General features: G+C 36.3%; 1 protein-coding gene across 3 annotated transcripts in view; it reads right to left on the minus strand.

Annotated features, from left to right (window-relative positions):
• LOC140162942 (uncharacterized) overlaps positions 1-25,482 on the minus strand; it is a 179,397-nt gene that overhangs the window by 2,775 nt on the left and 151,140 nt on the right. For all 3 annotated transcript variants that reach the window (XM_072186259.1, XM_072186258.1, XM_072186256.1), the window contains 8 exons: positions 16,788-16,901; positions 15,061-15,174; positions 13,746-13,856; positions 12,910-13,020; positions 11,851-11,946; positions 7,044-7,157; positions 3,946-4,056; positions 2,416-2,544 (listed from right to left, as the gene is read on the minus strand). In XM_072186259.1, the coding sequence (XP_072042360.1) occupies positions 2,416-2,544; positions 3,946-4,056; positions 7,044-7,157; positions 11,851-11,946; positions 12,910-13,020; positions 13,746-13,856; positions 15,061-15,174; positions 16,788-16,901 (900 nt within the window). The remainder of the gene's footprint in view (positions 1-2,415; positions 2,545-3,945; positions 4,057-7,043; positions 7,158-11,850; positions 11,947-12,909; positions 13,021-13,745; positions 13,857-15,060; positions 15,175-16,787; positions 16,902-25,482) is intronic.

The following is a 25,482-nucleotide window of genomic DNA, read 5'->3' on the forward strand; positions in this document are numbered from 1 at the left end:
TTACCAGTGTGTTATTATTTTTTGAGAAAAATGCAAAATTATTCACAAATTTATCAAGGGGTGTAGTACCACCTTAAAAAGGTCATATGTGATTTGATCAAGCAAAATGAATCGGATGTTAGGAATATTGATTTTGAGATGTATGCAATAATAGTATTCAACTTCCTTTGTATTTTATTGTTCTGAGCAACACTAAAATGACCATATCTCTGGAACCGTAAGTCTAATTATGATGGGGATTTTAGCAAAATAAAGCTCTGAAAATGGCTCATGTAATGAAATTGAAAACTGAATTATGATTTTAATCGACATCAGACTCATTTAGCTTGATCGCATCACATATCACAGGGTTAGTTAGACTTCTCTCTGTAGTCCACTTGCCCATTGTGCATACTCTGACTATTACATTTAAACATAAACCTCTGATTTGTATTAAAGGAGGATTTCGTGATCCTAGCATCCTCTTTTTATGACATTTTTCAGTAGATATCCACGAAAAAAGATTATTTTCAAAATTTCAGTTGACACCGATTTTGCGTTTGCGAGTTATGCGTGATTATGTGTATTACACTGCTCCATAGGTCACTGTTGTAAATTCAAATTTGACGATATTTTCGCTAAACAAATTAATATGCAAGAAATATAAACATTATGTAGGTATAAAAAACTTTTTTTGGATAAAAGTTGGGGGATGAGGCTATGGATCACGAAATGCCCTTTAAATTTAAGCACAATTAATACATTTTCAGTCACCGTACTCCCTCTGTTTGCTAGCTATAGTGGACTACTGATTGCGATTAAATTGCTTAACACTGGTGTTTATGGAAGGCTGGCCCATCTTCTAACCTACTAAAATTAGCCATGATGTAATGCATCTTTAAATAGAGATGGCTTGTGGTTGGTCTTCCAGATCTTGTTGTGAAGATTTAAATCCTCCGGGCATGCACCATTATTACCACTAACTACAGCGTACACAACTATCTGTGAAATTTGCAGCACTCTGTGTTGGCGCGAAAGTTAAACTCTCACTTGTGCATGGACTTCCATGCCTTGTATTGGATGGATAACCAATAAATGGGGAGTATGTTTAACAGTGTGTTAGGCAAAGTCCTGCTCAAAATCCAAAATACAGTCGATTTTTCCGACAGGGTTTTATGTTCAATAAACTGGTAGATCACAAAATCAGAATTTTTCAGTATGCGAGCCCTCATTATAATTATGCCAAGATACGTTGCATTCGATAACATACGTATATTTCACTTTTACTGCCACTAATTATATTAACCTTTTCTACAACTAAATATTGGATATTTTATTTATAATTATAGGTAAATAAATGTGTATCACTTTGGGATAAAATTGTACAAAATAATGCACACATACTGAGATGTTGATGCGTCAAATGCACAAGCCCCATAGGGAGAGTGCATAAATGCATCAAATCACATTTCAGTACAAGTGCATTAATTTGTACAATTTCTCGAGCAACAAGTGATACGCATTTATTAACCTATTTCATTGAAATAGCCCAATACAAAATGACATTTACAATTAGTGGGTTTGTAGCGGGTTTGCCGTCGGACAAGTTTAGAACTGTCAATCTTTCTTCAGGAGTAGCTCTGACTTCTTTAGGACAAAGTACCTAAGAATGAGACATGTAGGTCGCCCCTTGCCGACTGATGGCTCTGAAAAGAGCCGTTTACTCCTGAAGATAGCTTGACAGTTCTAAACTTGTCCGACGGCGAACCCGCTAAAAACCTACTAATTGTTATGAATTCCTGCCGTAAAAGCCTATCCCACAATTTGCAAAATGACATAATGATGTAGTTTTAGCTTTTGGGATGTACCAAAATTGCCCGGGAGGGGCACTCATATATAAAAGTTGTAAAGCGTGCGTGTGAATGCACTTCAGAAAAGCACCCTTAACAAGGACAACAATTGTGTCTTCAAAATGACCCTTAACAAGGATTATGGTTTATTAACCATACCCTTAAAAAGGACAAAGTTACAAGTGTATTAAAATCCAACCCTTAGCAAGGCTGCATGACCAATTTTGAGGGAAAAAAAACGTCCTATTAGGCCTATAGATATTATTTTAGCGATCTTTATTTGTCAATCTCTGAATTTTGTCTTGTAGGCCTAATTATCACCTGCATTATTAGGGCAGTATTATCTTATTATGACGAGTGCGGGGGTAAGAATGTGATTGGATTTAACTACCCTTTCCTTAGCACGGACACATGGTGTCAAAAAGACACCCTTATTTGCTATAATCAATGATTTTGAGCCCCTTAACATGGGCCCATGTAGCAGTAGAAAAAATTAACCCACCCTTATTCCGCGTTTTTGTTCACACGCATGCTTACAACTTTTTATGTGAGTGGCCCCCCTGGGCAAAATTGTCCCTTGACTTACATGCACACCCAGCATTTCCGTATTCATCTGAGGGCGCACTCATCGTACATTGTGGGTAGCCATCACATTGCTGCTCTGTTGATACACACACAGAGGTGTCTGGACATTCAAGGTAACCATCCGTACAACCTGAAAATATGTACAATATGAATAAACAATAATATTATGGAGTGTTTCCGTTAGTGTTTGTTATCAACTTGTCATAAGCCCTCAAATATTACATAACTTCGTCTTACACCAAAACTGATTTTGTTATGACAACACGGGCAAGCAAGTTTGTCTGTGTGCTTTGTTTTGATTTGCAAATTTTGAATATTGCAACCATGAACAGTCCTTGAAAGATTTTGACGTATTTCACCAAAGTCAGCAAGATGGACTCTATACTGACTGCAACATCAATCCATGGCATTGTGATTTTTGAGTCTCAAGTCTTAAGAAAATGTCATTAAAAGTGGACCAGAGTTGGGCTGTTGAAAATTGGATAAGAGCCCATAGATATCAAACCTAAAAGCCCTTGAAGATTTTGGTTTATTTCACCAATGTCGGCAACATGGACTCAATGTTGACTTCAACATCAATAGCATTACCTATTAATGAATTTTCTGAGTCTGAAGACATAAAATGTCATAAAAAGTGGACCAGCGTGACATGAAATTTATAATTTGAGTTGGGGCCCATGAAAATTGATAAGGGCAAAAGCCAGAATAGGCCTAGAAAATGTTGCCAAGGTCAGCAAGATGAACTCTATCCTGACTTCAACATCAATGCACAGTATTAACTGTTATTGATTTACAAGTCTGAAGACTTACAAAATGTCATTCAAAGTGGACCAGTGTAACATTTAAGTTTTATAATTTGAGTTGGGGCCCATGAATATTGATAAGGGGCAGTAGATTTCAAAACCCAAAAGCCTAAATAGCCCTAGAAAATTTTGACTTATTTCACCAACATCAGCAAGATGGACTCAATGCTGACTGCAACATCAATTCATGGCATTGTCGTTGATTTTGTGAGTTTGAAATCTTAGAAAATGTCATTAAAAGTGGACCAATGTAACATGAAAATTTTACAATTTGAGTTGGGCCTCTGAATTTTGATTAAGTGCCCTTTAGATAATAAACCTATAGTAAGAATTCCAATTGAATGAACGCAGCTTTTAAAAACTGCACTCGATCCAACCGTGATCGTATATTGCGTATTTCAAACTACAACGCGAACACACGACCTTGGATACAATGCTATCCAATCACAAGTGTGTTGGCATGGTTGATTCACTTCAGCGTTACTCGCACATCGCGCAGTGTACGCATAAAAATTTATCACGCTATTGAAAGCTACGTTCATTCAATTGGAATTCCCACTATAAAGACATAAATAGCCCCAGAACTTGAACTAGAATGCTTGGGTGTCCTAATCTACTGAAACCTTTAATGTTTTCCTCTAACTCTAACCCTCATGCAATATTACGCCTACTGCCTAGACCTAGCATATAAACAGTAGCTCTACTTATGAGCAAAACCAATGTCCTACCTATTTCACAATGTGTTCCATTCCATCCTTGTTCACATGTACAGCTGTAGCCATTGAATTGGTCAACACACTGGCCATTCACACATGGACTACTAGCACATTCATCAATATCTGAAAATCATAAAAGTCATTATTATTTATTCATAACCTCATTAATATCGCGATGCGTGCTTGATCCAATTACATTTAGTTATTTGTGAAAGCGTGAAGCATAAATCGAGGTCATTAATATCTCACAATTGACCGCAAAATGCGTAATTGTTCCAATGTACGCACACAATTGACGGGCGTTTGCGTGTTGTTGTGCGTCGAACTGCACGCGCGCAGGCTGCCGTATTTGCATTGCGCGATACCATATTTGCACAGATTGTGATACGCACTTTTGTTATTGGTTATTAAATTAAAATTTTGTGTTATTTTGTAAGGTGAAGAGATTCAAGTGACGGTTATGAATGAGGTTAATAACTTTGCATCGGTAATATGTCGGGCATTGTGAAAAATCTAAACATTTTGCTTTGGACCTCGGAATATCTCGTGATATTCCTCGGTTCCAAAGGCAAAATGTTTCGATTTTTCAGAATGCCCTCCAAATAACCGATGCGCAGTTATTAACCTCTAATCATTATTATCAAACACTATTGACAAATCCACAAGTCAAGTGATTGTCAGAATTCATTCCGCCATTCCTGGGTCCCCTCTGCACCAAACTGGTGTTATGACTACCCAATTTGGGTGGATAAAAGATGCTTAAAAATTAATGTTATATTGTATTGTGTCGGAATGCGGTTTAAAACCAAGGCTGCATCATTTCACATTTTAGGTAGGATGGGCTGCATCAATGTCTGCCATTGAGGTGTATGAATGTGTGAATTGGATTTGTATATAGATGAGCTGACCTCAATGTTTATCAAATTCAAGGGACTGGTACAACTGTATATTGATATGATTGAGCAAACTTCATACAACCACTACACTGTTCAATAGCCTTATTGTGATGTGTAACATATGATGCAGGCAAGGAACAATGGGAATTGCAATGACACACACCGACATCGCCTGGCTAATAATTACTTGGCACAGCAGAGATACTAAAATAAATACCCGGGATCGATACACGGGAATTTGCTATGCACAAGTTTGATATGAGAAGAAAATCTTTGGATACCGGTGTAGAAAATGATGAATATCTCCCGTAAATGATTTCGTATAAAGAAACCAGATGTGGTTCCTTGCACATGAATATATATTTTGAACAGATATGATAGTCGTTAGCGTGCGCTTTGAGACAGTAGCTTGCGTCTTGAGTCAAAAACTGACAATAATTCTGCAATAATTCTGATTTTTATGTGCCGAATTATATAGCGCAGTGTATAGGCCAATCGTGAAGGTTGTCTAAAAGAATATGACCTATGGCATACCATGCTTGACTGACACACAGCGAGGTCAGTCACCGAGCTAATCGGGGCTATTGTCAGTAGCCTTAGTCAGATGTCCTTCAGCCTATTATGCGACTGAACTATTAAACAGGTCGATATGTATAATGGCAATGCGTGGCGGTGGATTCAATCTACCATAGCACTACAAATATTACTGTATCCAAATGCTTGTTAAATTACTCGCGCATGCTCCAGCCGCTGGACCAATCACAGTCGACTCAGCGAGATCCTGCCGATGTTTGCCGAATGACCAGCCGAACTTTTAATCTTCGTGTGTTCGGCACAAGGGTTTTAGAAAGGTTTTTGAGGGTTGAATGATGTTTTGAATCTGACAACTTTCAACTCGCATTTAGACAAAATGGCAATATACACGAAGTTTTTTAAACCGTGAAAATCGGTGAAGAGATAAGGAAGATAATGACATTTTCAGCGCATATGTTTTTGATCATCGGAATTTTTAGGCAAGTTGACAATTCTGGAATATTTTGAGGTATAAATTTCGCCATAAGATTCGCAATTTCTTGGATTTTTCCGATGAATACTTTGATTTTTTTCATCATCGGAAAACTACACAGTATAACACTATGCAAGTTTGAGCGTGTTACATTTTCGAGTTTTGTGTTACATTTACGCCAAAGTTGGACCAAATTTGAGTAATATTTGGATTTTCCGTTTCTACTGCACGGAAGATCATAAGGCCGAATAAAAATAAAACCTGTTTCTCGTCCCCTCCCGCTTCCTTTTTTGAGGCTGCTTCAAATTCATTTTCAGTTTTTTATAATTCAGTCAAAACGTTTGAAGAAAGGTGTCTTGGAAGTTGAGATGTTTTCTGTAGCCTTGCTAATATGCAAGAAACAATTCTTGATGGTTCTGTGATCACTAGCGGGTGCGTACAATAAAATAAAAAGGACCTCAAGCCCCTCTTCTTCCTTTTGCTAATCCCGGACGCGAAACATGTTTTTATTTTTACTCGGCCAAATCATCCTCCAGACACGCTCCAGAAGACATGCAAATGCATGTAGTACAATACCAATCACCTGTTTAACTGGTATTGATCATAGTAATTCTTTGTACTCCATGCATTAGCATATCTTATGGAGCGTGTCTGGAGGATGATTTGATTCACGGCGGGCAGCGTGAGTGAACACGGGTCACTGAATTAGCATAAAGGTCACACAAAACAGCTTCGCAAGCGTGGTAACCTCACAGTGAACAATTTGACCTTACAAAGCTGTCGAGTATTTAGATACAGCGGTATAGTGTGTAAGTTCGTAGTGCATAGCGATTTCTGCCATGAAGATATCTGGGCGATGACACTGTGTGACATCACAAGTCAACTCAACTATATGAAACAAAAACAGGCTATATGAAAATCACACCAAAAGTTTATGTAATAAAAACCAATAATGACCAGTTGCTGCATCAGAGGAGGGGTGGTGAGAGAAATATATTTCTCCCTCATACCCAACTTAGGCTTTGACACCCCCCCTCCCCCAAAGAAATATAGAAAAATTCACTAGTTTGTAGAGAATTGGCCACATTTTTGCCATGAGCCAAAAATTTTATATCAAAATTAAAATATTTAGATTTCCCCCCCTAAAATTCACTTTGTGATTCGCAAATTTCATTTTAATTCTTTTATTTACGAACACATTGGCTTACCCATATTACAACGACTCCCAGTCCATCCAGGTTCACAGGTACATGTATATCCATTGACCTCATCAACACACTGCCCACCATTCAAACAAGGGCTGCTAGCACATTCATCAGTATCTGAAAATGATAATAAAGCAATTAAATGTAGACTACATAATACTTGAAATTTCAATTGAATGAACACAGCCCGACATAGGGTGACGATTTTTTGCGTACACTGCGCAATGTACGCCGGCATGTGCGGCTGTACATGCATAAAACGGAAGTGAATTCATCAATGCCAACTAATGAATTTGTGATTGGTTAGTATTTTAATTACTGTATCCAAGGTTGTGCGTTTGCGTTGTACTTTGAAATATGTGTTATACAATTGCGGTTGAATCAAGTACAACTGCAGAAAGCTGTGTTCATTCAATTGAAATTTCAAATATAGTTTTGTGCACACAAACTAAACATAAGGTTTAAAGATTATATCTATAGACCACTTGACATGTGACGTCATTGCCCGGTAGTATGCGCGCAAATTATGGCAATTTCCATTGTTCTTTGCCCTACAGCGTGTGTACGCATCGTAGTTTGCTAAGGGCACATGCATTTTAAATCGCCCACCACATTTCATATAGTACAAGAAAGCCATTGAACAGTGTAGCGGTTCGTTAAAGCATATCGATAGACCAGTCCCTCGCCTTTGTTGATAAACAATGATGTCAAGTGGTCTATAAGGGGTTAGAGTGCAAGGAAGGCCTATTTGCAATAGCTTCCCTTTAGACATTTGTCAGTTTCTATATTGTAATCATTTGACACCTGGCAGCTATTTCAGAAAGAGCTTCCAAAGAGCTAACAAATCACGCCGGCATTGCGTCTTCACACGAAAGACCGTAAAAATATTATGGTATGTGATGCTGGGACATTGCCTATTGGTGATTGGTCTGTATCTCTTTAGTTTAAGGTGAGCAACTATTTTAAACTGTTGCGATTTGGTAGTTCACAACATCTTGCAAATGGTAGTGAGCTTTGACAAAAATTGCATTGATCATTTCATAGCGAGTGAGTAGAAGAGTTAAAATATCACAGATATAGTTTTGAAGGTCCTGTGGTTCTTGAGTTATGTTGTAAAGAGGGCTGAAACAACAACACTTTTGTAAAACGTACATAACTCATTAACAAGAATAAATCAACCAAGTTTTCAAAGTATATGATTTGTAGAATGAACTATTTGTAAAACATCCAAGTGCTTATTAGGCTTCAACATAAAAAGCCCAAATTTTGAGACATTTTCTCAAAATATCAAGGGATATCTTAAGAAGCACTGATCCCATACTAGGCTTGTTTGTACTCATTTTAAAGCATTTTTTATACCAATTCCAAATATGGTCATAAAAATGTACAATTCTGAAATTTTTGATAAAAAAAAAGTAATTTGTCCACTGCAGTCGACACCCGTGTTGAGAGGGTTATGCAAGGAACACTTGATAGTAATCTGAGATTCTTCAACATGCGGAAATAACACAACACAAACAGGAACTCCTCACTTAGGCCTTAAAAATTGTTTGATTGGCATAACCTGACCGAACCTAAAAGTATGCCCAACCCTAGACTGTTTTTCTTATTTTTTTGCCAAAAAATAAAAAATAATTTAAAAAAAAAAATTAAAAAAAAACAATTTTTTTAAGTCCCAAGGCCTTAATCATATGCAATTTACAGCTTAAGATGTGTGTGTAAAAATAATAATAATAATAATAAAGATAAATTTAGAAAAAGCAAACAATTGCTGACCGACCTACCCTAATTTGTTTTTTAATGTTACACCAATCAAACATTTTTTTAGGCCTTAAATAACCTATCGTAAATCTAAACCTGTTTATGTTATGAAAAATTTGATTGACACGGTCGTGTGCAGCATCCTGTCAGCTCCAAATTGATACCACATTTCCTAAATTGACAAAGATCGATACTAAAATGAGCTTTTTTGCCCGTAAAGAGCCCAGGTCGACTATCTCAAGTTCCCAAGTGCCCGGTTTATTCAATGGTTAACTTAAAATGCATGGATTGTTACAATATTTACTGATGAATATTTGGGCATGATGCGATAGATATGACTTAGCGTTTGTTTTGGGTTATGCCATTATTGCGCTCTGCAATTCACCTCCACAGCTCTGTGTGCTCCTTTTTGTTTGCAACTTTATGGGGTGGGGTATGCACGTTTGGACAGTATTTATTGTGGGACATTAGAGCACATCAGACATATCGAATTGCATTCTGAATACGAATAATGTCTTTCTGATATCAAATAATTTTGATTTTTTGAAATTCGCAATGTAATACACATTTTATGGCAAATGATTAAAAATTGATATTTTTGATATTTAACAGTACTCAAAGTAAACTGATGATTTATACTTAAAGTGTATGTAGGTGGGATGAAAAGCCGACGATCAATTGAAAATGTTGACCTTTCATATTGAAGATATGGATTTTTTTCCCAAAACACAAAAAAAATTAGGTCTTTTTGGGAAAAAAATCCATATCTTTAATATGAAAGGTCAAAATTTTCAATTGATCGTCGGCTTTACCTCCCAGCTACATACACTTTAAGAATATGTCATTAGATTTATAAAATTTACTTTGAGGACTGTTATACATCAAAAATGTGAAAAATATCAAATTTTAATAATTTGTCATAAAATTTGTATTATATTGTGAATTTCAAAAAATTAAAATTATTTGATATCAGATAGACATTCTTCGTATTCAGAATGCAATTCGATATGTCTGATGTGCTCTCATGTCCCACAAAAAATACTGTCGAAACGCTCAAAACGATCATTCCAGATCCCTTAACAAATGCACACAATTTCGTATCAATCTCTGTCATTTTAGAGGTTTTCTAATCTAATCTAATTCAATTCAATTTAATTTATGAGACCTTTTAGACACCTCTATCACAGTTAGTCAGATAGAACTTGCTTAAGAGTGTAAAGTTGGGTATGACTAACATGTTTTGTTTTAATATTGATATCTGAGGCATATTGAAAAAGAATATAATGGGTGCCCAATGGGTACCCTTGAGCATTCCGAGAAATTCAGGGTCAAGTTTACAGAGGGTCAAAACTCAAAATTGTTCTGATTTTGTTAAAACCCATTGCAAAATATTCCCCATAATACAAGAATTCAGCAAATATATAGTTTGACCTACCTACGATGGATCAGTCCGGCGTTATTGGTGAAAAGGTTGGAATTTGGGTCTGTAGGGGTCATACACAGAAAAGTTCCACAATTTTGATGAAAATAGTCTCAAAATGTTTGTACTGTTATAATCATTCAGAAAAGAACAGTATTCACTATTTTCTATGTTTCATTACCATGGTAACAAAACAAAAGGAGTTACTTTTGACATATTCTCCTGTGTTACATAGGTAACGAAATGGTGTACATATAGTGAAAACTATTCTTTTTCTGAATTATTATAACCAGACAAACATTTTGAGACCATTTTGATCAAAATCTGAAAAACTTTATGTGTCTGACCCCTATGGAGCCCAAATTTAAACCTTTGACCAAACTGATTTGGCGTAGGTAGGTCAAACTGTATATTATCTGAATACTTGGGATCTAAGGAATATTTTGGCATAATTAAACCAGATCGGAGCAATTTTGAGTTTTGACCCTTGTATAACCTTTGACCTCATATTTCTTTTATTGCTCAAGAGTGCCCACTGGGCATCTGTAATTTTTGACATCTCCGCATGTTAGGCATCAACTTTAAACAAGAAAATGTTAGTCATACGCATGTTAACACAATAGAGAGAAGAACAAAAGGCATCTACTCGACTAATTTCAATTGACCTCGACTGACCTCGATAAATCCCATAAGACTTTGCTGCTAAACCTGAGATGTTGTTACATGATGTCACACTGATGTGCACCTTGTTTAGCGAACATCGTTCAGTGAACTGTGAAGTGCGTAGTTACAATTTGCGCATCGGCGTGACGACATCACAGGTCTACACTCAAAGGCTTATGGGATGTACCGAAAAGGTCAATTACCTGAGGTTTTTATTTATGGCCGGTATCACAAAGTGTTCCAGTGCATCCAGGGTTACAGGTACAAGTCAGATCATTATTACGTAGTCCATTTGCACACTGTACATCTTCTATGTCAGTGCACCAAAGTTCCCTTTACTATTATGAAGAGCTTGTTTCCAAACCATGTTAAGTCCACAACCACATGTTTTTCATTTATTTCTGTGATACAATCACAATTACTTTGACAAGTTTGACATTAGCAACAATGAGTTGTACTATCAACAAGCCATTATTTATCACAACAATACTGCTATAACAATATGCAGACTATTGTTCTCATTTGGGAACCAAAGATTTCACACAGTATTGTTACCATCCACGGTTTGCTTTGTAATGGTGCATCAAACTGAAATTACTATAACTATAACATCACAACCCATTGCAATATCGCACTGGTAAATCAGAAACATGTGTTTGTGGACTTAACATGGTTTGGAAACAAGCTCTTCATAGATTTAATACTCTATGTATGAGACCTTTTTAGTCCAAAAATTAAATTATCTAATATTAAGCTACATATCATGTATTTGCTATTTTAATTTGCTATGTTAAAACAGGATCTATAATATTAGAAAAGTTCCTTCTCCATGGATCTAATCTCCAAAATTAGACCAGGTCTTAAGTTAGACCTGGTCTTGTTTTGTGCATACAGACCCAGCTACCACATTTCAAGAAGAGCACCAATGGTGCGCTCAATTGCTTGAGCATTTTCTTTATGGCCTACCCATATCACATAATGCTCCAGTCCATCCAGAGTGGCAGGTACAGGTCAGATCGTTATTACATTGTCCATTTACACACTGTATACCACCAAGACATTCTAAAAATCATAATAGTTGACGTTGAATACAAGCATGTACAAAAATCTAAACAATTTTGCTTTCATTATTTTATCTTTCATGACATTTTTAAATAATACAATTTTAGGTAAAACATAAACTGTGAGTCTAAATAATCGAATGCATAAAAGTAGCTTATCAAAAAAGACATTGCAAAAATATGTGATGTTCCTGTGTGTAGAAGCACAGAGAACATCAAAAATAATGTTATTAAAATATAGTGATTCTTATTCTTTGCCAGTTTTATTTATCCATCACAATGCACTCCCCTTTGGGGTCTTGCATTGTTAATGCTGCATGCATTGACATTTGAAGATTTTAATCTTAAAAGTACAACAAAAACTTATCTAGTCATTAACCCCCTGAGCACTACCTGCCGATCTAACATTGCATCTGATTGGTCAATTACATGATATCTCACTTTAATCACCAATCAGAATAGAGTTTTGCAAATAATTCACCCCATTTTTTGTGTGGTGAAACAATTCTAACAATGTTGCTGATTGGGCCAATTGATAATGATAACTTCTTTTTGACCAATAGGCAGGTAGTTCTCATGGAGTTAAGTACAACCACAAACTTATCTAGCCATTAACTAAGCATGTGTACTTGGCAAAAAAACAGAATGGGCTATTCATTTAAAATCCACACTACCCCTGTGGAAGATTTTGGAAATATCTTCCAGAGGGAGTATGCGTTTCAAATGGAATGAACACAATAGGCAGCTCCATTTGAAACCCACCCTTCCTCTGTGGAAGATTCAGATTAAATCTTTCTTAGAGGGTGTATGGAATTCAAATGGAACTGCCTAATAAGTTCATTCCATTTGAAATTCATTCTCCCCCTGTGAGAGATATTTCCAAAATCATCCACAGGGGTAGTGTGGATTTCAACTGGAATAGCCCAATTTTTGTTCTTAATTGCAAAAAACTAGCTTAACTTACCCATATCACAGACAGTCCCCATCCATCCAGTATTACAAGTACAGCTGTAAGCGTTGACCTCATCGACACACTGCCCATTCACACATGGACTACTTACACATTCGTCAATATCTGAAAATTGTAGTAAGGACATTAAGTACTACCTTTATGCATCAACATCATGAGTGCACTGGTTTTAGACTCACTGGCTCCGATATGTTTGCTGGCACTAGATATACCTTCTACACCAGGTATACTCAGTGTGTAACAGGTAGGGCCCCTGGTGGGGGGGTGTCCAGGGGGCATGGGGGGGGGGGAGGAAGGTTGATCTCATATGAAAGGCATCAAGATTTGTTTCATCTCTTCCTGTAAGGGTCCAATTACACATGCATTACAGATTATAAGTAGCTACCCCCTTCATTACGAGAAATAACTCAAAACTTACATTAGGTTTCACTGCCTGAAGAAAATTGATCATTTCTCACCTCCTTTTTCAACCAAATCGACAGTAATAACTCTATAGTGAGGGATCAACATTTAACCACAAATTACCTCAGGCAAAACTCACTCCCTGGGAACTACCACACAAGGTCATTTTTATATAACTCATTGACCCATGTGTGTCATATATTGCCTCTAGCTATAATGGTCAATTCATTGACAGATACTAACCTCAGGAGGGAATTGAATTTTTGATCAATTCTCTTCAGGTGGTGAAACGTAATGTATGCAGCAAATTTTAGAACGGAGAGAGCAAAGAGTATTGTTCTGTCAATGCTCCATTTTGCTTTAAATAATATACTCTCTGGTCCAAATCCCTTTGTTTTGCAATGCATTAGAACATTAGAATGGCTTACCCATATCACAGCGAGTCCCAGTCCATCCAGCATCACAGGTACATGTGTAGCTACCCTCACCATCAATACACTGCCCATTCACACATGGACCACTTGCACATTCGTTAGTAGCTGAAAATGATAAAGTTGAAATTGTACCAAAAATCTGGTTTTTTTCTTTAAAGAGGAAGCCCCACCAGAGCAGTTCTTCTGGGGTGAACCAAACCATCCTGGTTATCAAATTAATCAGTGACAAGGTTATCTCTGAATTTCGCAGGTGCTAATTGATGAAATAACATTAAAACATCAATTAGCACCTGTCAAATTCAGATTTAGCCTTGCCACTGACTAATTTGATAACCAGACAGGTTTGGTTCACCCCAGAAGAACTGCTCTGGTGGGGCTTCCTCTTTAAACTTAAACCCCATGCCAAGTGCCCTCTGATTGGTTCATTACATGATATAACAATCTCAGTAACCAATCAAAATAAAGCTTATAGATCTTGTAGCAATTTTAAGCTTAATCCCCTTCAGCCCTACTGACTGTTCTTACCACATCTCTGATTGGTTCAATACATGATATAGCTCTTTTTGCAACCAATTAAAGTAGTTCTTAGAGGCCAATAATTTTGCTGGTAGGGTAAGGTTAAAATGCCTTATACATTTTTGTAAAACAAAGTTTATTGTTTATGAACGCATTTTTTTAAAGAAAAGCTTGCAACTAGCAATGGATAGCTGAAAGTCTTGATTGTATATTACTACCTCATCTATGATTCAAGATGCTGCGAACTACCAAATTGCAACAGTATAAAATAGTTGCTAACCTAAGACCAAAGTCAGAAATTTTGAATATTGAGTTATCACCTAACTTGCTCAACTCTGCACGTCCCTGATATACTTGGTTACAAAGTTGTGAACAACTTCTTATATGCCTATTTTCTTATATTTTTCGTTATATTCTGCATAAATCTCAATTTCATTATCGCCAACTTTGGTCCAACTGGATCAAATTATGTTACATATCATGGCTATAAGCCACAGTGTTGTCTGCATCACATACTGTCATATTTCGAAAGGCTGCCTTGTGTGAATTCTTTTTACTATAGTCATCTAATTGTGATGAGATACACTGTAAAATTAACTTCATTATATAATTTTGAGGTATTATCACATTATTACTATCTCAATGTCCATTCATATTAAGTAAGAAACATGTTGAAATATAAATAACAATGTAAAATACAACAATGATAATAAAAATCACACAAGGCAGCCTTTTGCTATACAGCAGTATATATGTGGTGCAGACAACGACATGACTTCCAAGAAATACTTACTGTTTTCACAATTAGTTCCATAAAATTGTGGCAGACAGGAACAGAAATATCCATTGACTCCTTCATTACATGTACCGCCATTCTGACAGGGGTCACTGGCACACTCCAGGATATCTAAAATCAAATGGACACACTAGTTAGTGATATTTGTACTATTTGGGCTATTCTATTTAAAATCCATACACCCCCATGGAAGACATAAAATCTCACACACAGGGGGTGTAGGTTTCAAATGGAGTCACCCAACCCCATTTGAACTTCACACTCCTTCATAATTGACAAATTTTTACATGGAAATTCATAAACATAATCAGATAGATCGTTATTTTGAGCTTGTCTTCAGAGGGTTTATTTAGTGACGAAGGAGTACAAACCGGCTGGGATTGAGACGATAACTTTGCACCTGGTGCAAATTTGCAAAAGAAACTGTTCAAACATATGTGACCCATGTGAGCGGACAGGATCTATATATCAGATCAAGTGCGGTGACTGTCCTTCCACCTACGTTGGGGAATCGGAAAGAGCACTAAGTAAACGCATTTCAGAGCACAAGCGTGAGTCCTCCCCGTCGGTGCACACATGAAATCACACAAACACTCATTTGACCCCAAGGAGGTCAATATTCTTGACACTGAACAAAGATGGTATCAGAGAGGTGTGAAGGAGTCTATTTACATAGCTACCAACAACCCAGACCTCAACCAAGACAGAGGCTGCCACCACCTCCCCAAGACCTACGGAAGGCTTCTGGAGTCACATAGATCGATATCACAAGATCGATCATGTGACTCCAGTACCGCTAACGTCTACCAGCAGTCACAACAGCTGAAGAAGTGAACTCGGATGAGTCACGAAAATTTCTGAGTGAGTTTTCATTTTGCTTGTGTGAATTAGTTTAAAAGTTTCAAATAATTATATGTGACCCAATCTGATCCACTCAGGCTAAAGTCTGAAATTTTGAAAATTGAGATACTACCATACTGTGGCTCAGTGGTTACGTCCTTGGACTCATAATCTGAGAGCTTGCTCGACGTGTGTGGGTTCGAGTCCCCGTCCCACCACTGTGTTGCGCCCTTGGGCAAGGCGCTTTGCCTCGCTTGCCTCACCCAACCCAGGTGCAATGGGAAGCTGTTAGGGGTAGTCACAGTCGTTGTACTGATAAACCCTGCGCCATTTGTAGGCAGCAAACGTAGTTCCGACATATTCGAATGACGGCAGAATTAATGTAAAGCGCTTTGAGGCTGTTTACGGCATAATGCGCTATATAAATATCTACATTTATTTTTTTTTATACTAACTTGCTCAGTACCGATACTTCCTGATGTTAATCCCCAAGTCTTTTGAATACTCGGTTGCAAAGTTATGAACCTTTTATATATCCATTTTCCTGTGGCTTTTTTTTTCTACTCACTTTTCGCCTATATCTCAGTTTCATTATTGCCGACTTTAGCCTGATTGGTCACATATGTGACAAATAGTTAACTTTTAATGCTCTGCGTGCTAGCCATGGGATCCAACATAAATATCAAAGATTTGAGATATTTTCTGAAAATATCAAGAGCTATCTTAAGAACCATTGAACCAATACTAGGCTTGTTTGTACTCATTTTGATGCATTTTTCATGCTGATTCCAAATATGGGCATGAAAATGTACAATTCTGAAATTTTTGAATTTGAAATTTTTTTTTTAACTTGTCGTCAATTTATTAAATTTTATGAAACCTACCACTTTCACAGTTGAGTCCTTGATATCCCAGTGGACAGCTACAGGTGTATCCATTGACTAGATCATTACATGTACCACCATTCTGGCAAGGGTCACTGGCACACTCATCAATATCTACAAAAAAAATATGACTTTAATGCTTTGCGTGCTAGGCTTCAACATAAAAAGCCCAAGTTTTGAGATATTTTCTCAAAATATCATGAGCTATTGCTAGAATCACTGAAATAATGCTGGGCTTGTTTGTACTCACTCATCTTAATGCATTTTTCATGCCGATTCCAAATGTGGTCATGCAAATGTAAAATGTAAATTTTTGAATTTTTCAAGAAAATTTTAAACTTGTCGTCTGCAGTCGACATCCGCGTATAATCAAATGGTTTTATCATATCCCAGTGAACAGCTACAAGTGTACTCAAACACTCATTAATATCTATAATAAAATATTGACTTTAATGAAACATATGCTAAATAATTGAGAAAATATAACATTTTAATGTGGAATGTAGAAGCATGGCACACTGGGTACGGGCTACTGTCACACTCCTTCACACAAAGAAGATCACTGCTGCATTCCCTTTAAAAGCAATTTCTGATGTCCTGTGTTGAAATTTTACATAATGCTCTGTGTACTGGCCATAGACGTCAACATAAAAAGCCCATGTTTTGAGATATTTTTTCAAACTATCTAGACCTATCACAAGAATCACTGAAAGTTTTTTTTATACCACTGGAAACCTCTGGCTACATAATGTTTATGTACAAAAAACTTCTTGCAGATTAATTTGTTTCGCAAATAGATCGCCAAATCTGAATTACGTTCTTGTACACCAAAACAAAATTTCAACACAGTAGCCCAGTGTATTACACATTATCATGCATACATGTAACTTGAAAACGCAAAATCAGAATCAGCTGAAATTTCGGGAATAAGCTTTTTTCATGGATTTCTACTGAATAATATCCTAAAAGAGGACGCTAGGATCTTAAAGCATTTTTGATAATTTTTTTCAGACAAACATATTTTTCAAAAAATTAACAAATATTGTCTACCAGATCCTACTAGTAGGCTAGTATTATAAACATGCTTCTAACAGATCAACTTTACCTATTTCACAACTAGTTCCTGCAAATCCACTTGGACACTGGCAGAGGAAAGCGCCCACTTGTGTTGGATGTGGAAAACATGTGCCACCATTCAAACAAGGTCCTGATAGACAGCGATCAGTAACTGAAAGAACACAAAAATAGTATTATCAATAAAAGCATCTTAACAAAATGGATGCATGTCTAGGGAGTACCTGTGGGAAGCCTCTCCAGTTCACACAAAAAATCATGAAAAAATAGCCCCCTGGGTACAGAACTTTGTATCTTGTTTATTGCTTTGTATCACATTGTCACCAACAAATGTGGTGTGATCAAGCAAAAGTCTGAAGTCGGACATCTTCAATTTTCAGTTTCTTATAGGATTGTAAACAGCATTTGCAAAGCTACAGTTTGCAGGAAACCCCATTGAATTTGGACAGACAACCAGTTCTAAAGATGTGAGCAGTTAAAGAGTTTCCAAAACAATAGGAAACAAAAGGAAATACTTCCTTTCAACAGTCATTCAACCACTAGGGCTTCATAATTTGCTTTTAATGTATAATACAGAAGATTTTGCTATGTCTAAGTGGAGAATTTCATATTAAGCCAATATGGGATATGAAAATTATTATACTTAGTTCTCTGGGTTAAAGGGCATTTAAGTGATCCACAGCCTCATCCCCCACTTTTTCTCAAAAAAGTTGAGATTTTTACACCACTGGATACCTCTGGCTACATAATGTTTATGTACCAAATATTTCTTGCAGATTAATTCGTTTAGCAAAAATATCGCGCCAAATTTGAATTTCGTTCTGGTGCACCAGAGCGAAATTACAACACATTGTCTATGGAGCAGTGTAATACACATAATCATGCATAACTCGCATAAGCATAAAATCGGAATCAACTGAAATTTTGGAAATAAGCTTTTTTCGTGGATATCTACTGAAAAATGTCATAAAAAGAGGATACTAGGATCACAAAATCCTCCTTTAATAGGATGAACAAATTATAATCTTTCCCCAGAGTAGGCCAGTGCACATAAACGTTGAAAAAAAAACCAGTGCATCCGGCCGGATTCGAACCCGCGACCTTCGTATTACTAGCATGACACTCTAACCAACTGAGCTAAAGTGGCATGTTGGAGAAGAACGGAAGATATAAATCTATAGGTATTAGGTTCGAATGATGTTCATCGCATTCCTAGCGGAAGGCATCAAAACTGCATATTTATAACAAATACACGAAGTCACATAAGTATGAAAATTATTATACTTAGTTCTCTGGGTTAATAGGATGAACAAATTATAATCTTTTCCCAGATTAGGGCAGTGCACATAAATGTTGAAAATAAAAATTAAAAAAAAAAAACAACAGTGCATCCGGCCTGATTCCACCCCGACCTTCGTATTCCAAGCACGACGCTCTAACCAACTGAGCTAAAGAGCCACGTTGGAGAAGAGCGGAAGATATAAATCTATAGGTATTAGGTTTGAATGATGTTTGTCGCATTCCTAGCGGAAGACATCAGAACTGCATATTTATAACAAATACACAAAGTCACATAAGTATGAAAATTATTATACTTAGTTCTCTGGGTTAATAGGATGAACAAATTATAATCTTTTCCCAGAGTAGGCCAGTGCACATGTTGAAAATTAAAATTTAAAAAAACAACAACAGTGCATCCGGCTGGATTCAAACCTGCGACCTTCGTATTACTAGCATGACGCTCTAACCAACTGAGCTAAAGAGCCACGTTGGAGAAGAGCGGAAGATATAAATCTATAGGTATTAGGTTCGAATGATGTTCGTCGCATTCCTAGCGGAAGGCATCAAAACTGCATATTTATAACAAATACACGAAGTCACATAAGTATGAAAATTATTATACTTAGTTCTCTGGGTTAATAGGATGAACAAATTATAATCTTTTCCCAGAGTAGGCCAGTGCATAAATGTTGAAAATAAAAATTTTAAAAAACAACAACAGTGCATCCGGCCGGATTCGAACCTCGACCTTCATTATTACTAGCATGACGCTCTAACCAACTGAGCTAAAGAGCCACGTTGGAGAAAAGCGGAAGATATAAATCTATAGGTATTAGGTTGAATGATGTTACGTCGCATTCCTAGCGGAAGGCATCAAAACTGCATATTTATAACAAATACACGAAGTCACATAAGTATGAAAATTATTATACTTAGTTCTCTGGGTTAATAGGATGAACAAATTATAATCTTTTCCCAGAGTAGGCCAGTGCACATAAATGTTGAAAATAAAAATTTAAAAAAACAACAACAGTGCATCCGGCGGGTTTTTCGAACCAGCGACCTTCGTATTACTAGCATGACGCTCTAACCAACTGAGCTAAAGAGCCACGTTGGAGAAGAGCGGAAGATATAAATCTATAGGTATTAGGTTTGAATGATGTTTGTCGCATTCCTAGCGGAAGACATCAAAACTGCATATTTATAACAAATACACGAAGTCACATAAGTATGAAAATTATTAAACTTAGTTCTCTGGGTTAATAGGATGAACAAATTATAATCTTTTCCCAGAGTAGGCCAGTGCACATAAATGTTGAAAATAAAAATTTTAAAAAACAACAACAGTGCATCCGGCCGGATTCGCACCGACGACCTTCGTATTACTAGCATGACGCTCTAACCAACTGAGCTAAAGTGGCATGTTGGAGAAGAGTGGAAGATATAAATCTATAGGTATTAGGTTTGAATGATGTTCGTCGCATTCCTAGTGGAAGACATCAGAACTGCATATTTATAACAAATACACGAAGTCACATAAGTATGAAAATTATTATACTTAGTTCTCTGGGTTAATAGGATGAACAAATTATAATCTTTTCCCAGAGTAGGCCAGTGCACATAAATGTTGAAAATTAAAATTAAAAAACAACAACAGTGCATCCGGTCGGATTCGCACCGGCGACCTTCGTATTACAAGCACAACGCTCTAACCAACTGAGCTAAAGAGCCACGTTGGAGAAGAGCGGAAGATATAAATCTATAGGTATTAGGTTTGAATGATGTTCGTCGCATTCCTAGCGGAAGACATCAGAACTGCATATTTAGTCACATAAGTATGAAAATTATTACACTTAGTTCTCTGGGTTAAGGGAAGGGGTATGAACGTTTGGACAGTATTTATTGTGGGACATTAGAGCACATCAGACATATCGAATTGCATTCTGAATCTGAAGAATGTCCTTCTGATATCAAATAATTTTCATTTTATGAAATTAGCAATGTAATACACATTTTATGGCAAATCATTAAAAATTGATATTTTTGATATTTAACAGTACTTGAAGTAAACTTTATAAATCTGATGATTTATACTTAAAGTGTATGTAGGTGGGATTGACGATCAATTGAAAATTTTGACCTTTTCATTATTGAAGATATGGATTTTTTTCCCAAAACACCAACAAAAAATAGGTCTTTTGGGAAAAAAATCCATATCTTCAATATATATAAAAGGTCAAAATTTTCAATTGATCGTCGTTTTTCCTCCCAGCTACATACACTTTAAGAATATATTATTAGATTTATAAAATTTATTTCGAGGACTGTTATATATCAAAAATTTGAAAAATATCAAATTTTAATAATTTGTCATAAAATTTGTATTATATCGTGAATTTCAAAAAATAAAAATTATTTGATATCAGAAAGAATGCAATTCGATACGTCTGAGGTGCTCTCATGTCCCATAAAAAATACTGTCGAAACGCCATAAACGCTCATTCCAGATCCCTTAATAGGATGAACAAATTATGATCTTGCAGCCAATACCGATAGGCAATATGGGATATATGGTCAGTGGCCAGGGGAGGAGCAAGTTGCTGACCTATTTCTTGATTTCTTGGTATTTTTAAGGAGGAAATTTCAATGTTTAGATATTTTGTCAAAATATTAGTAGTCTTCAAAAACACTTAAAATCCGTCATTTTGGTTTGCTGCTCATGGAAGGCAAATAGTGTACCTCCTGCATTTATTAGCAAGAGCCTGAAATTGAATGATAATTGCATCTTAAAGCTTGAGAATGGGGGGGGGGACATTTTTAGAACATTGACTGGGAATACACAAAGTTTTAGCCACGGATGATAGAGAGTACCCACATATAGTGCAGGAGGCCCTTCAGATCAAGATGAAATCGTGATCAAGGACTGGAATTGCCAACCATATAAAATGCCCTCATTCTTCTGCAACATGCCTCTGTGGCTCGCCGGCATTTTCCCCATTGTGAGGAAAAAATTGTGCAGATGTGGCAGAAATGACACCCCTTATCAAGCCTAGGGATCTCCTTTATAGAACCCAAACCATTCCTCTTGTGTGTCAGCTTTATTTGTCTTAATATTTGAGTGCAAAACAGAACTGTGTGATGCTTCCCTCCCTCTGACTCACTTTAAATTTAAACAGACAAATACCGCTGCACTCTCCTCTAATAAACGCCCCCATGTTTTAAACCAATATGTTTAAGAAATGATGAAATTCCCATGCTATCTTGTGTATGTAAGCTTACCAAGGTTCACACACGATCAGTAATTAACAAAAATGACATCACAAATCCAGAAGTAAAATAAAAGCTATTGATCCAAAGTTCTTATACTTACCTTACAAATTTTTAGGGAATTATCATTGTAAAAAAGACCTCTGATATAAACTCCCCCTCTTTCATCTAGAATAACGCGGTTCGTAATTAAGGTGGCCCCCACATAGGTGTTTGTAGATTTATACAAATAATATGCAAATAAGCTCATTGATATTCATAAATTTGTAAATAACATGACACAAAACTATACAGCACATCAGGCCACCATATCCAATCCACATACCAAGTTTGAAGTTGATCGGTTATTGCGTTTTAGCTGCAGAGTGGATTAATGCCAAAATAGGCAAATTAGCTTATTAACATTCATAAATATGCAAATAACATGACTCAAAACTATACAGCACATCAGGCTACCATATTCAATCACCAAACCAAATTTGAAGTTGATCGGTTATTGCGTTTTAGCTGCAGAGTGGATTAATGAAAATGTAGGAAAAATATGCAAATAAGCTCATTAATATTCATAAATATGCAAATAACATGACACAAATCTATACAGCATATCAAACCACCATCTCCAATCCACATACCAAGTTTGAAGTGCATCTGCCTTTGCAATTAAACTGTAGAGTGGATTAATGAAAATGTACGCAAAATATGCAAATCAGATCATTAATATTCATAAATATGTAAATAACATGACACAAAACTATACAGCACATCAGGCTAACATATCCAATCACCAACCCAAATATGAAGTTGATCGGTTATTGCGTTTAAGCTGCAGAGTGGATTAAGAATTTGCTTCCGCCCAGACAGCCAAACAAACAAGCAAACAAACAAACAAACATCTGGATGATAACATAAGCCCCACACATGTGTGAGGGCCAAAATGTCACGGACCATGGAGCGTTTAATCCTCTGGACACTACTGGTCATCTAACAGCATTTCTGATTGGTTGATTACTTGAAATGCTCATATTAATTGCCAATTATGACTAGGCTTTAAACTATTTATAATCAACCTTGTATTTGATCTTATTTATAATACCCTCCTTGATTGGTTCAAAATTGGACACAATATTCATTGCCAATCGGCAAGTAGTTCTGATGGGGTTAATGGAGTAAATACGGTATGTAACATAATGGGCAAATCAACTTACTTTCTTCACATAGATCTCCTGAATATCCTGGCAGACAGGAGCAGAAAAACCTGTTGATACTATCTATACAGATCCCTTCATTGAGACAGGGGTAGATGCACACTCATTTATATCTGAGAGGTAACGATAAAGAAAAAATAATTAATTAATTAATAGGAGAATAAAAATATTGTTTATAGTCGCTGTTTAGAGGTTAATAACTGCGCATCGGTTATTTTGAGGGCATTGTGAAAAATCTTTTACTTTGGACCTCGGAATATATTCCTCGGTTCCAAAGGCAAAATGTTTATTTTTTTCACAATGTCAGACATATTACCGATGCAAAATGATCAACCTCTTTCATAACCATCACTTTCATCTCTTTACTTTACATAATAATGCAAAAGTTTGTAAAAGTAAACAATTTTCACATGTTGCCTTTCCAAAAATCGAACAGGCTAAAACAGGACGACCAATAACAGAAGTGCGAATCACAATCTGCGAAATAAAGCAGCCAGCGTGGGCAGTTTGTTCAACGCACAACACTGCGCGTGCAGAGGATACTAATATTTACGTTGATGGCACGGAGGTCCACTGTTGAATATTAATAACCGCGTTCCGTGTTTGCATTTTGGCAAATAAATAAATATGTATCGCGTTTATTAATGAGGTTGTGAATGTGCATCTATCATCTCAAGCAACATCATTACTTTAAGTAGAATTAGGCAAAGTCGAGTTGTTTATGCCAAAATTAATGGTGCCGCCCATGTTATATGAGATGATAGATGCATGCATATGGCAGCGGCTAAAAAAACCCCTTTATTCTCACTTACAAAATAGAACCGTTATCAGATTTCGGATTCTAAAGTGGTACCCAGACTAAAAACTTCATCACTAAAGTCATGTTTGTCAAAAACGATTGTAAAAATCATTAACTTGTTAGCATATTCTTAAGTGGTTTGGCCAACTGTTTCATAAACTGGAAGTGTTTGAATACCTGCTCACAAGTCGTATACCTTTCCAAACGTGTTTTATGTTATTTTGAGTAAAATTTTGCTCAATTTTGGTCCTGTACCTTTCTTTCTCCCTCACGGTTGTTTGATGGGATTATTTATTAGTTTTTTTCAAACAAAACATAATGTGCAACCAAATTTTAGGCTTAAACAGCTCAAAGCGATATCATGCTAATGTATACGATGCTTTTGAGTCATTCACAACTTTAATTTCCCCTCTTTTACAAAATTATTCACTTTTAAAGCATTTTTTAAAGCTTTTTCGGATATAAAATTTGCCTATTAATGACAAAATTGGTGGCGCTATTTAGTTACTGGAAATTACTCTTTCAAGCTTTTAATACAAATAATTCCTTTTATTGTTTGATAAAATATGTTTATAAAATTTACTTGTTGCTTGTTTCACCTATTCCAGCTGTTTTAATGGCAGTATTAATCACCTACGTCTTGCAAATAAAGAAATATAATTTAGAATAAATATCGCCATCTATAGTTTGCATTTAGTTAATAATGAAGCCAATTCTATATACATCAAACAACCGTGCCCTCTTTATAATTTGTTTCAATTCCATCTGAACCTCTTTCCATTTTGTTTTATCCCCCTGATCAAAGATTTCTTGTTAACCAATACAAAGAGGGCTATATTATGTATTGAGCCAATCAGAGATATGATAAGAATAGGCTGTAGGGCTGAAGAGGATTAAGCTTAGAAATGCTAAAAGCTCCACTTTGATTGATAATACACTACGCAAATAAAGTTTCTTTATGGTTAGGAAAGTTACCCACTATTAAAATCTAGCGACTAATTTTGTACGTTTGCTAAATAATCGCATGCGGGGGGTTGTCCTGCGCATTTTGACACCTCAATCACTACCC

This window comes from Amphiura filiformis, chromosome 10 (genome assembly GCF_039555335.1).
Source record: "Amphiura filiformis chromosome 10, Afil_fr2py, whole genome shotgun sequence".
In the NCBI taxonomy this organism is placed as follows: domain Eukaryota; kingdom Metazoa; phylum Echinodermata; class Ophiuroidea; order Amphilepidida; family Amphiuridae; genus Amphiura; species Amphiura filiformis.